This window comes from Sipha flava, unplaced genomic scaffold (genome assembly GCF_003268045.1).
Source record: "Sipha flava isolate LNK unplaced genomic scaffold, YSA_version1 249_pilon_pilon, whole genome shotgun sequence".
Taxonomy (NCBI): domain Eukaryota; kingdom Metazoa; phylum Arthropoda; class Insecta; order Hemiptera; family Aphididae; genus Sipha; species Sipha flava.
Window position 1 is genome coordinate 907,450 of NW_020272898.1, and position 17,726 is coordinate 925,175.

The 17,726-nt window shown below is 25.5% G+C and overlaps 2 protein-coding genes across 4 annotated transcripts in view; one reads left to right on the plus strand and one right to left on the minus strand.

Annotated features, from left to right (window-relative positions):
* LOC112684384 (5'-AMP-activated protein kinase subunit gamma) overlaps positions 1 to 11,105 on the minus strand; it is a 32,328-nt gene extending 21,223 nt beyond the window's left edge. For both annotated transcript variants that reach the window (XM_025555890.1, XM_025555889.1), the window contains exons 1-6: positions 11,013 to 11,105; positions 10,587 to 10,749; positions 6,696 to 7,060; positions 5,254 to 5,332; positions 4,245 to 4,594; positions 2,838 to 3,086 (exon numbers count right to left, since the gene is read on the minus strand). In XM_025555890.1, coding sequence (XP_025411675.1) covers positions 2,838 to 3,086; positions 4,245 to 4,594; positions 5,254 to 5,332; positions 6,696 to 7,060; positions 10,587 to 10,743 — 1,200 coding nt within the window. In that variant the 5' untranslated portion in view covers positions 10,744 to 10,749; positions 11,013 to 11,105. The remainder of the gene's footprint in view (positions 1 to 2,837; positions 3,087 to 4,244; positions 4,595 to 5,253; positions 5,333 to 6,695; positions 7,061 to 10,586; positions 10,750 to 11,012) is intronic.
* Positions 11,106 to 11,234: 129 nt separating this feature from the next.
* LOC112684385 (protein phosphatase 1 regulatory subunit 37) lies at positions 11,235 to 16,955 on the plus strand. Of its 2 annotated transcripts, none has more exons than XM_025555893.1 (10): positions 11,235 to 11,316; positions 11,777 to 12,384; positions 12,498 to 12,742; positions 13,549 to 13,668; positions 13,733 to 13,883; positions 14,064 to 14,193; positions 14,262 to 14,397; positions 14,477 to 14,665; positions 15,456 to 15,581; positions 15,685 to 16,955. In XM_025555893.1, exons 2-10 carry the CDS (start codon positions 12,195 to 12,197, stop codon positions 16,582 to 16,584), a joined length of 2,187 nt encoding a protein of 728 aa, XP_025411678.1. In that variant the 5' UTR covers positions 11,235 to 11,316; positions 11,777 to 12,194; the 3' UTR covers positions 16,585 to 16,955. The 2 variants fall into 2 exon arrangements, with proteins under 2 accessions (XP_025411678.1, XP_025411677.1); XM_025555892.1 differs by lacking the exon at positions 11,235 to 11,316 and adding an exon at positions 11,424 to 11,525.
* Positions 16,956 to 17,726: the final 771 nt, after the last annotated feature.

Below are 17,726 nucleotides of genomic sequence, written 5' to 3' on the forward strand. Positions count from 1 at the left end.
ACTGCCGTACGAGACGACCGACTGATTTCTGCGAGTGTGCGTGCGTGCGTGGTTCGGCGGTTTCGGCTTACGTGCTGGCCAACACGGACGGCTGTTGTCGAGGACCGCCGCTACGGTGACGGTGGCGAGGAGGATGGGACAACGACGACGATATGTAATATAATTATTATAGTTTTCGACGAGGAAGGGAACCGGTTCTGGGTCGTTGCAGCGCTCGCCCGTCGGTGGCAGAGGGGAACGGGGAAAAAATAAATAAAAATAATATTTCTTCTAGAACAAAATAATATTTTATTATTATGATTGTTGTTGTTGTTGTAATATTATGTGTGGAATATATAAAATAGAAAAGAATGTGTTAGTAAAATAAAAAAAAACAGAACAGAACGGATTTTTGCGGTGTAACGCTGCCGTCGATGGAACGTGCGAGCGAGCGGACACGTAGAGTCCTTGGTGGCAACAGTGGTGGGAGGGAGGGGAGGGAGGCAGAGGACACGCGGGATAGGCGTATTACAACGTTTGCGGGTAATTAGCTGCAGTACAATGTATCCAAGGTTTTTCGTGACACTTTCACTGCACGAACGCCAGTGTCGCGCCACCGATTCTCAAACCGCCTGGTGGGCTAATACAAACGGCACTGCAGGACGTTTTCATAACGGTCTCGGAAGTCCTTTTCGCCGCGCGAGAAAGGATAGCAGGCAGGGGAAGACATCTCGAGATGACAGATGTTACCTAGTATACTTTGCTAAGCTAAGCGCGTTCATAAATACTGAGTGAAAAATAATATCGTACGGCTACTGAGTATTATGGTACACGGTGTAATTGGTTGGCTCAAAACAACATATAAAAACCATTATTCCAACTTGATCACCGCACGAAAAAACTATAAGCGTGTGCAGACACTGTTGGCAAGTGGTGCATTCCTAATTTTTTACATTCATCCAATACGTTTTCAAAACAGAAAAAAATTTGGTAATTTTTTTTTTAGAAGACTATTGATATATTTAATCTTCACACTTGTCACTTGCGCAACTGGTTTCAGTTACTCGACTCTTGTTTCAGAACAGTCGCTTATTAAACGGAATACGCAGGCCGGAGGGTTTTAATTATAATATTTCATAATAATAAATAATTGGGTATCTGCTTTTGTAAAAAACAACAAAGTAGATCTTTGTCGGTCTAACGCTATCTAATAAACACCAGTTTATATTATATTCTATAATGACTATAATGTAAATGCAAAATACTGTTTTATTTTTATATGATAGGTTAACTTCTATAAGACGACGTAGTAGAAATATAAGATATTACAAATCTATCTAGTACCAACTATTTGTTTTCTATTAATATATATTTATCAATTTCAATTTTTAATTGAGGCATATTAATTTAGCTGCCAATAATGATCCGTGGAAACTTATGTTTCACAATATTTTTCAAAATAAACTTGAAGCCGTAAGTGGTGTATGTGCATATTCTGCACCACCCGTGTATGAACATGGTTCGAATTTAAGCAGTGAGATTTCCAGTAATGGAGTGGGACAGATAAATTCTAGTAGGCATACTAACCACAGAAGTATATGACCTACACACTACTGTCGGGTTTACGAGACAGTTTTCTGTTTTAACTTTTTTTATTTTAAATCTGACTGAGAGCAAATAACATCAAGTTATTCAACATTAAGAATTTTAACTATGTACGTTAAACAAGTGTACAGGATTTGTTTCATAAAAATATTAGCAATATTAGGTCAGTGGGTCTGGACGAAAAACTATTGTATCAGATCACTAAGCAGGAGGGGCAGGAGTATCTCGTGTTAATGCGCGTGCCACAGTAATTACAAGAACGCGTTGTTTTCCTAAGCGTACAAACAATGGTTTTTGTTTATAAATTAATGCCAACAGTACGTACACAGCAAAATAAATTTCAGAAAATCAAACATAAAATCAAGTCACGTAATCATATTTAATCTTTACTAAGATAACTAAATTTTTTAACTCCAACAGAAAAAATGATAAGTCTATAAAAAACAAAATTTTAAATGCAATTTTAGAAAAAATGTATATATTATTTATATTAAAGTCGTTATTACTTATATACACATTTTATCGTTGTCATTAATTAGCAAAAACGAATATAAAAATGCTGTTGCAAATCAAAGTTTTTCCTACAACATATGACTTATTTTTTCTTATATTTACCAAGTACAATATATCAGTTCCTAAATTTAACATTTGGTTGATTTTAGATATGGTAAGTTTATTGTTAACCGATACAAAAATTAAAGTTTACTGTGGTTGGCCATTTCAAATACCATAACACTATTAGTAACCCCCAAATATATATACACACACACATCAAAATAACTTGCATACATTTTAAACTGATTTTCGGTGACTTCAAAAGTGTACATCTATGATCCAAAAAATACTTAAATTTAACATGTACCATAAATTAATAAAAAAATAAATTAAGACCACAATTGGTTTGTTTTAAATAACATTCAACAATTTTTACTTTAAACATATACAAAAAAATTACTTCTTTAAAATCTATTAACTATATTTGGATAATTCCAGATATTTATAATCTTGAAGAAATTAATCAATAGGTTTTTAACATTTTTTTTTTTTTTTATATCATATGATAAAATATTTTAATGTTCTATATTTAAAACCTCGAAATGGCAAATATAACATAAATCAAACAACTAGGAACTTAAGAATATTTTGGATCATTATACACAATTTTTTTTTTTTTTATTGTAATATTAATGGTCAAAATGTTTTTATTTAATTATTATTCAATATTAGATAGGTAAAAAATATATTAAACTTACAGCTTTCCGTTTGTCTTCAGCAGAAACTGCACTTTGAGATCTATGTCTAAATAAATCCATCATTTTAGACACAGCTCCCTTAGTGCTAGAACTATCTGATCCAGCTCGTGGTCTTGCAGCTACTGTAGTTTGTTTGTAACGATTACGAGCAGCAGGTAGTACTGAATTAGTATGTTCAGTTGTATCAGTTGAAGCAATTGATCCACTAATACTATTTCGAGCACTTGATCCAGGAGATTTAAGAGTTTGCTGTAAATTATTATACATTTAAAATATTGATTGGATTAAAAATAACTACACATTTTTTAATAATTAATACTTTTAAAACAAATTATTACACAACTGAATTTATCTAAGGAACAAATTATAAATATTTATTGGCTAATAAAATAACCAATTAAACATATAAAATAACAAATCAATTGGCTATAATTTTCAAACCAATTTGAGTGCATATTCTCAAATGATAAGATACTAATGTGTAAGGTACTCAAAATTAAATGAATAATAAAAGATATAATATATTATTAGGTTGCAAAAACACATAAATATATCAAATCCATTAGGAAAAATTTATTTTTTCACTAACATGACATCCATGTTATAAAACTAATCTAGTTTGTGCAGAGAAATGAGCAAAAATGTACTTAATCTGATTGAATAATTAAAATGAAATACATTTGTGTATCTTTACATGATATGAAAAAGATATTGACTGGTGTATTACGTAGTTTCTTTATTATATCATATAGAATCAAATTTAAATTATGAAAAATATTTATGAAATTAAAAAACATATATTAATTGTAATTTGTACTTTTTGTTTATCCTTTGGTAATATGATAGCTGAATAATTAACAAATAATATAGCAATAATTTAAATATTGCTAGATTATTAAGATAAAAAAATTAAAATTATAATAAATTAAAAAGTTAAACAATAAAACCAGCTTCCAAAATAAAATAATTATCTTTTTTAAGAAAAGTTTATATTTAGTATTAAGGTTGGAGAAGAGGTTTCATATAAATTTGTTTTATGATCACTGAATTAGAACTTTATATTTTTAGTATATTAATAAATTAATGTTTATATTATAAAATATATTAAATACCAAACAACATCTAAATAATTTATTTTATGTAAATTTAAATTTATAAGTATAATTATTATTATTCATATTATATAGAATATTTATTTATCAAGCCAGATACTATTTCACAACACTAATGAGATTTACATACTATCAATATATTAAATAATTACAATATACATAACGATTAATATATGTTAACTACCTAATATAAGACATCACTTCAGAAATTAATTGATTCAAATCATTTAAAAATAATACTGCCTCTGATCAATTCTGTACATAACTTTTTATACATTAAATTAATAAAACTTACTTGAATAGAATTTTTCATTTGTAACATAATTGTATTATTCTTTTTAGATGCAGCGTCAGATTTTGATCGAGGCCTAAATGCATCTAAAATTGTATTTGATTTACGCGTGTGAGAAGGAGATTGCCCAGAACGAGGTTTTGGTGACATTTTCTTTTGTGATTGTTGAATTTGTTGGGATTGAGATTGTTGAATTTTATTCTTTGATGGCTGTACTTTAGGAGTACCTTTTGCTAAAATGTCATCACCAGACTGACGTCTTTCAACACCAACTGATACTTTCTTAGATTTAGCCAAAGCAGCAATTACTGCAGGTAAAAGAACAGGAGCTGACCCTCCTTTGCTCCATGTATCTAAAGAAAATGATAAAATAATATATTTTATATAAATTATTTATTAAAAAAAAAAATTAATTTTATTTCTTCAAAAATTAATAAAACTTTACTCAACTTAAATGAGTAAAAACTATAAAAATAAGTTTATTCTCATTTCAAAAGAACAATAAATTTAATATTTTCTTAAGACTAGTATAAATACATTTTTGATTTGTACTTAACTATAAGTATTATAAATAAACATTTAATCATGAAATATAAAGAAAATAAAGATAAATAATTCTTGAAAAGTTAAATTCAAATTCAAAGTTTTTATGATTACCTGAAAAATCCCGAGCAGATATTTCTAACATTATAAATGGTTAATTTATTTTTAAATTTAATACTAAAAAAAAAAAAAAAAATGAAGAGAAGTATTGAATGTTCTCTTACAGATTGAGACCTCTGTAGGTAATGACTAAAGTAAACATACATTTTTCTAGTTAGCCCTGACTTAACATTGAAATAACTGTTTATTGTTTCCATAATTGGAAACAATAAATAACTTGTGATATTGATAAATTAAAACTGATTTATAAACTGGAATTTAAAATAAAATAAATTTAATATTTTTACATTTAAATACTAAAGGCAAGTAAAATTTACGTATTTTAGAGTTAATTAGTCAAATATCTTACCAGATCTTGGTCGATTGATTGATACTAACTGGCCATCAGTATCATCTGCTGTAGTTGGCAAAGGTTGTGACCCAAGTTCCTAAAATAATAATTAATAGATAAAAAAGAAGTGATTAAAAACAAATTATTTAACTTACATTTTATAGTTTATCATCATATCAGTATAGAAAAAATTAATATTTCTAGAGAAAACATTCATATTGTGTCATTGTTTTTTTCTGTGTATTTGTGTTACACAAATTGTGCATACAAAAAGAATTTGGAGACGGTAAGTGCCTAATAAATAAGTACTTACTACTAATATATATATATATGTATATACTAAACTATAATATTAAAAAAGTTAGGTTTTTTGGGTGTGTGATGTTACAAAATGTTATAGCAAAGAATTGTATAAAAATAGTAACTCCACATGATTTATTATAATCTGTATATTATATTTGATTTCTAAAAATTTAAGGTTCATATATTAAATATATTGTAGACAGGTTACGGTTTAATAATTTTGTAATGTAATTTCAAGTCTATATAATTAAATCTAAACATTAAATTAATTTAAAAATTTAACTAATAATAGTTCAAAAATAAATAAATACTCATTCAAATTTTTAACTTTAAAATCAAAAAATAATATACTTGATTTTAAAGACTTTAGTCTTACTTGATTAAATAAAATTAATCTAAATGACACTTGAATTTTAGTTACTAAAATAGTGTATAAATCATAAATGTACCTATTAAAACAAAATATAAATAATGAAAAAATTTAAATTATAGAGTAAAATTTTTTAAATTTTAAAAACTGTTCTCCAATGTGGAAATGATTAATTTGTTATAAATTTTATGAAGTCATAGAAAAACATTTAAAGACACTTAACAATACAACATTGATGATCTAAAATCAATTTAAATTACAATTAAAAAATCTCAAGAGTTATTAAAGTTAAATTAATTATATTCATTCTTTTTACTTTTTAAAATAAATGTATGACTTAACTGTTAAGTTAAAAATATGTAATACATAACTAAACATAGTTACTAAACACGCTAAATATTCATAATATATATTTAAAAAAAAAAAATAGTCATCCATAAAAAAATAAAAATGAAATTTATTTTTATTAATAAATTATTGGCATTATATTTTTAACTATAATATATAATAATATTTCAATTTTTTTAAATTTTATTATAGTTTTTTCTTTCAACATTATAACATATTCTTGGTATTATGAATTACACAAAGAATTAAACTATGAATAACAATTAAAGATTAAATGTATATATATATTTTTTATATCACAATTATCATTATTTTGTGTGCACTTGCTTATTTTATGTATCTCAATTTTAGTAAAGTAATAATATTCACTAGAATCACTTTAACCCAGGAACAAAATATAACCCATAAAAAGTAAAAAGAAGTTATTTTATATTCATACCGATCGACGTTTTGATGTTTCTGGATCATATCGTTTAATCCATACATCATCCATTGAGTCGTAGTCTAAAGTTGAAGTCGAAGATGCTTGAGACTTCATTTCTACTAGATTAACGTCAAAAAAATGCTTATCTCTATGGTGTGATGGCGGTGAAATTGGTGGTGTTGATTTAGCACTGATATTAGTACTATTTGGTTGATCCTCAGTCAATGGTGATTTCAAAATATTTTCAATATGTTCATCTTCTTCTTTACATTCTGAAAGACGTCGACCAACAAACTGATGACTTCGCGATGGTAAGCGGTTAACATGGCGTAAAAAATAATGTTGAAACCAATCTGCGTCTTCTGGACTATCTTGAGCTCCTTTAACATAATTATAACAAAGAATTTATTAAAAATTATGTTTATATAAATATAATTGATATTTAAATGGACAATTTTATTTGTAAGAGTTCACAAAATTGATTAAGTATATGTTTAAAGTTTGATTTTAAGTTTTAATAATTTTTTAATAATAAATATGGTAAAATTCAAGTGTAGTTGGGTCTTAAATTTTTGAATTTTAAACATCTACTATTATTTTTTTTCTTCAGTTTACTAAATTTAATGATCATAGCTTATTACAACAAAATTAAATATATAATTTATTTTTACATAATCATGAAGGTTAGTGAGTTATTAAAACTACCTCTTGGACTAATTTTAAGAAAACAGTTAGTTGTGATAACTAGTTTGAACAAAAAATATGTTTTACCTAAATATAATTTTCTTTTTTCAAAATAAATGAATTGCTTAACATAATGATAGTATAATATATAATGTATTAAGTGATAAAAATAATATAGAATACATTTTATTATTTAATTTTATGAAGTTGTTCTTTGGAATAAAATGAATTATGTAATGAAATAAAATTAAAAATAATTAATAAGTATTAGAAGTGGTGTTTAAATCGTTTATATAATTTTTAACTAAACTATTTTTTGTTAAAATTGTTTCATGATCAAAATTATGTGTAGTGTTTTTTATTTTTACTATCTTAAAAACATCTACAGACAAATTGTACATAATTTTAACAAAACAAAATATTATTTAAAAAAACAATTAGTAATAATAAGATACAACTATATCTTTAAAATGCAATTAATAGAAATAACAATCAAATTTTATTTAAATTGTTTGTTTTAATCAATATATTGAAGTGGTTACAATTCAGAGAAAATTTTTTTATGGCATATTTAATAAATAAAAACAATAAATTAATAAATTATAAACAGAAAAAAAATTGCTAAACGAAATACAAGCAATACACATTTGGAGTTGCACTAATTAATTATTATAATTTATAAAGGATAACTTGTGATAGCCAAACACAATTGTGAAATAATGAGCTTTAAAAGTACAAAAACAATGATGGGTATTCTGAAGAAATATCCAGTTTTATTTTGGGGTAGTAAAGATAGATATATACTACAATTTATCTAATTTACAGTTAATATTATACTTTACAACCTATAGTATATAATAATGAAAAGTGCTCAAGAAAAGTAAGTAAATGAAATCAAATTGAATCTATTTATAAACAGTCAAAAAATCACTACAAAAATCTTTTTTAAACATTGTATATATATATAAAACTATAAAAGAAAAATGAATTCCATTTCTTTTTACTCTATATATTTATAAAAACAAAAATAAATAAACAGGATCTTAAAAACAATTTTATAACAGTACATTTTAAGTAAATTAATAATTAACCATTTTAAGGAAACATAAAAAAAATTAAGTTTTTATATTTAATAAGTTTAATTAGATTATTGTTTTTACCAGAAAAATTAAAATTCATTGTAAAGTATTTTATTAATATAAAAAAAAGTTTCTCCCAAATATATTAAAAATTTAGAATTAAAATTTAATAACATTTTGAAAAAGAATAAAAATATAAAAAAAATGCTTATTTTTTAAGCATTTGATACGTGAATAAACTATTAAATTGAAAACCAAGATTCAAAACTATTGATAAATAGAAAATATAATATAATATGAAGATTTTTTTTATTTTGATCTCATCATATTCATAGAGATCACCCCTACATATCTTAGATTTTTCAATATATATATATTAATAATTTTAAATGTAAATTTAACATTCACTTAGTAGTCTGTAAGAACATGTTAATATTTCTAATGTACAGACAGCAATATTAATTAATAAAAATGTAAGACAAAAAGGATAATTTAATAAAAAATTAATATGTTTAAATAACTGAGTTTAATATACTAACATAGTTCTTAGAAAACTGATATTTTTCAATACAGATTTAAGATGTATATTTTTTAAATACAAAGTTGATTAACAATTGGTTATATTTTAAACTCTAAAAGAGTAAAATGTATGCAAGTAAATATATGTGGATAAAAACTTGACAAAATAAACAAGTTTTCTAAATTAAGTCAAATGGAATAATTGTATTTATATTTAACTCTAGTTGAATTTTTTTTTTTTTTAATCTTAAAAAAGTTCTAATAATTTAAAAAAGTAAATTACAGTTTCACTGTATAACCATCAAACAATTCCATAGTCTACTATTACAAATATTCTACTATTAAATAAATATTATAAACATTTTGTGTAAATAATAATACAACTACTTTAAAGTATTATTTTTACTAAATTTACTTTAATATGTAATTTATTAATTAAAACACAATTGCATTCAACATATAAAATGTGGATTTCACACCATGCATTTTTAAATTATTAAGTCTTTCTGAAAATAAAAGAACTAACAAAAAATAAAATAAGATAGAATAACACAGTAATGAAAAATTCTTACATGATGGTATCAATATTACACCCAATAGTTTACAATTTAAAAATATAAGAGTTAATCAACGTGTATAAATATATGCCTTTTAATAAATATACTAAAGAACTAAATAATCCAATAAAGACATAAACAATTAATATTCCTCTCTTTTAATTTTATGATTCTAAATTTTGATTGACATAATGATGATTAATTTTAAGACTATTCAGATAGTGAAATTATTTATTCTAGTATCAACTTTTGAAAGTTAAAACTATTTTTTCTTCTTCAGAATTTGGTTATTAAAAATATATAAAATTTAATATAACATCTAAAATATTTTAAATTAAAAATACCATTCAATAAAATCATAAATAATGCCTCAAACATTTAGGAGAATCAAAACTTATATTGAGATTATGATATCATATATAAAATTAATATTACCTTAAACATTTCATTAGAAACAGTTTCTTCATGAAACAATTATTTTATTTAATGAATGATTGAAAATGATTGCTATAAACGCAAATAGAAATAAAAATTATGAATATTGAAATACTTCCTATAATAATACTATTATCAGCAAAAATTATTCATAAAACAAATATGATATTTCCTTTATTCTTAATAAATACTAAGATTAAAATATTTTATTCCAGATAATCAAAATTATTAAATAATTGTAAATATATGAAAATTTAATTATTATATTTTAAGTTTAAAACTAAAATGTTTAGTTGAGAGACATTGAATTTTTGTTTTATCATTGATAAGTATACAACATTTTTTATGTAATCGTTATTTTATAAATATTATTATATTTTAAGTATTTGAAGTATTTGAGTGTTAATTGTTAATAATAATAAAAAAAACATTAAAATGTTTATAAATATGACTATATGACAAATAAATTAATGCTATTAAATTAATCATTAGCTTATTGGAAAAATATTTTTATTTAATAAATGTAACTGAATTGAAGACCAAACCCAAAACACATGTTTCACATGGACCACAGTAAGAGTAATACCATCAGCTGTTGATATCTAGGTGCATATTATATTTATTTATTTTACCAAGTATTTCTTTGAGCACGGCCATAGAAGATATGGTGTTATAATTAATGGTGTTGTAATTGATGGCAGACACCAGGTCCCCGACTTCGTCATCTTCTTCTTCGCCCTCATCGTCCTGTCCAGAGTTGTTACTTTGCTTCCCAGCCGCTGACGACATTTTCACCTTAATTTCCAATACAAAGCATCGAAACACCAGTGAACATTTTTAAGGAATGGAACCAATCAATAATATATAATAGCTCCCCCCTTAGTAAAACATTTGATAAGTTATAATAAGGGACTCCTTTACAAAAACGAAATAACATGTAGGCCATTAAATTATACATGTACATACGTATATGTATATGTACATGTATACGCAAACATATATTAAACATGAAGTAAAATTATAATCATGTGCACTATTTGACGTTGTTGTTCATGTACCTTAGATTCTCAGAAAACGTGCCGGCCAATCATGATCCGAGGCCCTGCAACGAAGTGACGAACACGGATCGACTGATGCTAGGCGCCTAGGCGTCGTCGGCCGAACCGCGAACGGATTGCCAAATAGTTCACAACGACAGTTCGTCGTTTCACAAAAGCCGAATTATATATTTATAATCTTTTGCCCCGAGTGTTTTTGTTTCGCCATATCGACGATGTGTGTGCGTGATGGGGGTGGTAGGAAGCCGCTGCTGACCCGGCCGAAAAGATAGCGCCACCGGCGGGATTGTTATTGTTCTCCTCGGTAGGTAGTACGCTGTCGTCTAGCGGCGACACTTGTTAAAAAAAATGCTTAGTTTTGAAAATACCCGGTCGTCAACAACCTTAAAAAAACGAATTAAGATAAACCCATGTTCCATTTTTATACATGTCCATACATACTCTATATTTGTTTCAATATTACTGGTACTCTATATTTAGTAAGCCGTCTGCTACATTCGAAATGTATATTAAGTGAGTTTCGAGTTTTTGAACTTCAACGACACATCTTAGCGGCAGCAGCTACACATACACATACACACACACACACACACATCCACGCTCGCATGCATGTAAAAACACGACCGTATCAGTGATTACGACACTTACCGCGGTTGTTGAGCTTATCCGTTTCGGGTCGATTTTACCAACCACTGACCATCGATTACAGATTTTTTTTTTCTCCAATGATCGTCTAACATTATTTTCGTGTTATTATTTTTCAGCAATTTAAAAAACAACACCGTCTCTCGTAATCACGAATTTCGCCGTGCTAAGCTTACCCATCGTCAGGTCGGCCATTCTCGTTTCCTCCTTTTCGTTTGTTCTTATACATGTATAGTATTATAAATGTACGCGGTGCGTGTTTGCATTGCGGTTTATTTACTCCATTTTCGGACCGTCATCGAGTGAAGTGCTACTGCTGCTGCTGATCAGTGGCAATGCACTGTAAATGAAGCTAGTTGACAACAACAGTAACGATCACCGAGAAACATTTTACTTTTTAACCCTTGCGAGACGCCGCGGTCAAACGACGGTCGCCGCCAATGCTGTTGGGGTGCTTGTTGAAAGTATGAACCACTATTTCCACTGTTATTATTACTACTATTTCTGCACAAGACTGTAGTTAATCCGACAATAGTGATGACTGAATGGAAATCTAGATCGTTACCTAGCAATTTTGAAATACTTTCTCTGTCAAACGTACCAGTTGGTCCGTCTTGTTTGCGTTCAAATTCTAAGAAGACATATATCAGTCGTAATGTATCCTTTCCGGACGACGAAAGTCAGATCGTTACTGGCGTACTTGAAACCTTGCATCCTTGGGAATCCAGTAAATAAACTAATTTATATTATATATATAGATATATAGATATTGATACATATTTAATAGTGAAACTGAATTAATAATGCATTGTGTAATTTAACTTTTTTTGTTGTCCTCAGTGGAAAACGTAACTGTTGAATTACTTACTACGAAATATAAAGAATCGTGTGAACGACACAACACTAATCCACTTTACACTGTTCTTAATCAAATAAAATCTATTGTTCCTAATCTTGAAAGGAATGAATGTCTTGAACTAAAAGGTGTTTATTTAAACAATGTTGATTGGGAAAGCTTGGAAGAAATTTTTAAAAGAGTTCAGTTTAAAACTATTAATGTCGAAGCAACAGGATTAAATGATGATGTAAGATCTGAATGATTATCTTTCCTACTTTAACATTTTTAAAAAAAGTGATGCAATGTTTAGAAATTTGTACTTGTGTATATTAAATAAAATAATAGATTTAAAATAAACTTTTTTTTTTGTATTTTCATATCAATGTACTAAATTTATTTAAATTTAAAGCCTATAAATGATATTAAATTTGGTTACAATCAATTTATAGTGAAAATAATTACATTGATTTTTCAACAATTAGAGTTTTATGTGATTTTAATTTACCATAATTCATTTCAGATCTCTATTTTAAAAGTTTTAATTAACATTTTTTGCTTAAAAATAAATAATTCTAAGGCTGTATTATATCATTATAAATATATAGATTTATAGAAATTGAAATATGCCATGTATAAATATTCAATATTTTTGTATTAAATTAATATTGATAAAAAAATATTTAATTTGATTTTGATTGGTTGTAGCTTATAAAGTGTCACATTAAACTATAAATAAATATATTTCTAAAAATAATCTTAAAATTCTATACATTTTTATATTTAAATATAATTGCAACTATAGTGATGTCTTCAAATCTTAATTTTATTTTGATTTCTCAAAGTCTTATTATTATTTTGTATGACTAATATATAAATTAATTGCCATTTGGAGTCTATTTATTTATAACTAATGACAAATATTTTATATTTATTGAGCATGCTTTTAGTGTAAACCTGTTTATTTTTGCTTGTATCTTACGAATAAAAGTATAATATGATTTATGAAAAAATATTCACTAATATATATGTATATATAATTTTTTTTCTATTCAGACAGCAATTGCATTGTTTGATATGTTAGATTTTTATGAATCAGCTATTTGTTTAAATATATCATCTAATAATGATATTGGCACTCGGGGATGGCAAGCTTGTGCTCGAACATTAAGAAAGGTAATTTGTTATTATAATTGATAAAATGATGCATTATTGATGGACATTTATTTTTATTTTTTAGTCAAAATGTTTACAACAATTAGAAGCAAGAAATACTATACTTAGCGAATCAAATATGACTACATTAGGTCGTTCATTAAAATTTGGTTCACAGTTATGCGTTTTAAAACTTGAAAATTGTAATTTGGCTGACCGACCATTAACATCTTTAGGTAATTAATTTTAATCCAATTTCATATTATTGTATTTTAATTAGTTAAAAATTTGTTTTATTTAATCAATCATATGTAATAACATTAACCTTGATATATCTATTGATAGTTTTTTCAATTAAAAATATAAAATAAATAATTTAATAATCTAATTAACACATTGTATGAACACTGTTTTAGTTTCTTCAATTAAATTTAATTTCTCGTTAAAAGAACTTTATTTGGGTGAAAATTATTTAAATGAAAATGATGCAAAACAACTTTCAATTTTATTGAAATGTAACACCACATTGCAGTTGTTGGATTTAAGGTAAATAATAATTGTGCTTATTTTTTAAATTAAAAAAATTTATATTAAACTTATTTTATTGTTTTTAGCAATAATAATATTCAAAATAAAGGTTTTAAATTATTATGTGAGAGTATTGTAGATCATAATTCTCCATTGACTATTTTAATTGTATGGAATAATAATTTGGATCAAGAATGTTCAGAATGTTTGGCAAATTTGATGGTAAATATATTCAAAAATTAATGATTTATATTTAAAATTACATTTTCTTAAATTATTTTTGGTTTTTTTTTTTTTTTAGAAAGCGGAAACAAAATTAGAAATGCTCAATATTGGCTTTAATTGTTTACTTGATACCACAGCTAGTGCTATCCAAATACCAATGCAAAATAATAAAAATTTAATACGCTTAGGATTACAGAGCACTCAAATTACTTGTAAAGGAGCTAAGAACTTAGCAGAAGCACTTGAAACCAACATTTCATTACAAGTAATTATCAAATTTTTTAGGTTTATATTTCATTATTAGGTTATTTATTTTTATTATAGTCTCAAAGTAAGTACAGTAGTATTAAATATTATATATATTTATTTAATTAAAATAAATGGTAAAGTAAGGACTTTTTCTCAGAAAAATCTAATGTATTTTTTAATTATGTAGATTACAATTGTATTATTGTAGTTATTTCACTGATTTACATAAAAAATATTTTTTGTGTTGAATTGAAGCTAATATATATTATTATATTATTATTATTATGTATTATATAAAAGAAAAAATTATTTATTATAAATTATTTTTTTGTGGAATTAATTCTTGCTCATATAATTATTATTTTACTTTATTTATAATATCTATTTACTTTATATATATAAATAAACTAATATAAGTCTTATATTCTACTCAAAATATTTTACTTAATTATTTAGAAAAATCAATTTCAATATTATTCAGTAATTGACAAACCTATAATAAGTATGAAAGTTATCTTAACATTATACACTTTACATTAGCTAAATATTAAAATATATATACTCTTGGCTTTGTTCATTAATCAATTTTTTAAAAGTTATAAATATGTAGTAAAATTACAATAACATGTGAGTACAGAATTAAATTAACCATTTATATTTGTAATTTTTTATTTATTGAATTTTGAATTAAATATTTAGCTTTTAATGTAATACTGGATCAGTTTTATAATTAAATCCTGATTGACATTTTTTTGATTTTTATGTCTTTTAAAATTATTTTAGTATTGTAATATTTGCTTTTGCAGAGATTAGATTTACGTGATAATAATATTGACATTGAAGGGCTAAGAAATTTGAAAGAGTCCATTTCAAAGAATTGTAGAATTACACGCCTAGATTTAGATCCTGTACCACGTAACAAATATTCAACTGTAAGATATTAGTTTTTCTATAACTATTTTATATTTTGATTTTTACTTTTTACCAAACTGGAATAATTTAAATAATTTTTTATTTTTTTAATTGATATTTCAGGAAGCAACTAGGGAGTATACAAATTTAGTTGAAAAGATCAAACAAATGTGTACAGAAAATGAAAGTAAACATTTGAGTAAACAAGTTGATGACAATCTACTGGACTATATTACAGATGATTCTAATGTAACAAAAGCTATCAAAATACCTAATGTTGATTCTAGAAAGATATCTCTAACATGTGAATCATTAATGATGCAGTATACTTCACACAAAAATCCCAATTTCCTTGGTTCAGATGATTACTTACCTATTTTACGAGGAAGTAGTGGTAGACTAAGAAGTCCTGCTCCAAGTCCCATTCACAGTCCAATAGCCAGTAGTCCAATGTGCAGTCCTTCAATAACATCTACACGTAATCGTTTTCATGTATCAAAAGTCTCTGAACAAAAACAAAAAGAAAGTCGATTTAAAGTGACCAAATTAAATAATTTAAATGATAAAGCGCCTACAGCCAGTAATGAATCATTATCAGATGATTCATTTGGGCCTACTAATTTAGAACTTGCTGTGGATAGTTTGGATTTATGCAAACAAAAAAATGAGTCTAAGAAAAAAGATCAACGAACTAGAAAAGTATCTTGGGTAATGGGCTCTCGTCCCTTGTTGACATCATTGCAAAACATTACTTCAAGTTTGGATCAAGCCACCTCAACAGGAGTTGATAAACTCCTCAGTTTATTTAGTCCTTTTTCAAGTGCAGACAAGACTTCAGCATCCATTGATACTGTAGAATCAAATGATTCTGTTTTTGAACAAGATCCTGAATCAAAAAAACCAGTTACACTTGATCAAGCAACATGGCCACCAGTTTTTGGTAGCTTAAAGAAAACCACTTCAATCTGTAGACCTCTATCTGATAAAGGTAGACGTAGTTTAAATGATTTGCGTACTTTTTGAACTCTTAAAAGTTGATGACCATAGATAGCCCTTTTACAAGAGAAGAAAATACATTCGTGTTAATTTTTACTATAAGGTCTTCTTATCACACGCAAATCTCGTTTACAGTAGTACCTTTTACAAACTACATTGTGATTCACAAGCACATCAGTACAAATTTTGTTTTAATCATTGTTGAACAATTTATAAATATTTATGGAATTGTTTTTAGTTATTAGTACTATAAATATAGTTTTTACACTCCTTTTAACCATTCTACAGGACTACTGTATCGAGGCTACACACTGATTACACAATTATTGATTACATTATCAGATGTTATGTAATACTTTAAAACATTTAACCTTTAAATATTAATTTGAATCATTGAAAAATAAATAAGTAACCAAACTCCATACTCTTTTAAAATATATAAACAGGATTTTTTGTAATTTAAAATTTAATTTTAGATATTTGTTTGAAGTATAACATTTATAAAATATTGGAAGTTACCACACATTGTTTTTAACAAAAAGGAACAAAGAGATAATCATATTAATATTGTTAAATTTACCATATGGCTTCTTATCTTTCCTATAATAATATTGTAAGCACAAGTTTTTCAACTACTTATTTCTTAAGTTTCACTTGCCAATTTTCTTTTATATTCAAATTAAATCAAAGAACTTTGTTAGTTATCAACTTGATGTTGTTTTAGATATAAAATCATAAAATGTGGAAGAATGTATGTGCAAAATAAATGCAAAACATATTTTGTTTCAGACTTTAGAGGTTTATAATAAGCATTCATTGTTGAGTATCTTAAAATATAAATTATGTTGAGTTCATGTTTATTTACAGAATGCATTGTTTCAGTTAAATATCTTATTTATAATCTTCTTTTTCCGAATTCTTATATATTTTTATTGACTGTGATTTTTGTCTTGGGTTTTTCTTTGTGATATTTTTTTTCTAATGATCATAAAAATACTATATAATATATTAATATATGTTTATAAAATTTGTTTTTATTTAACTTTTTTTTTTGTTTTTCTTTTTGTTATTTTCATTCAGTTACTTAAATTTTATTGAAACAAAAAATATTCCAAAGACTGACAATTTCCAAACAGTATTTGGAAAGACTTTAAAGTCAATTTATTCAT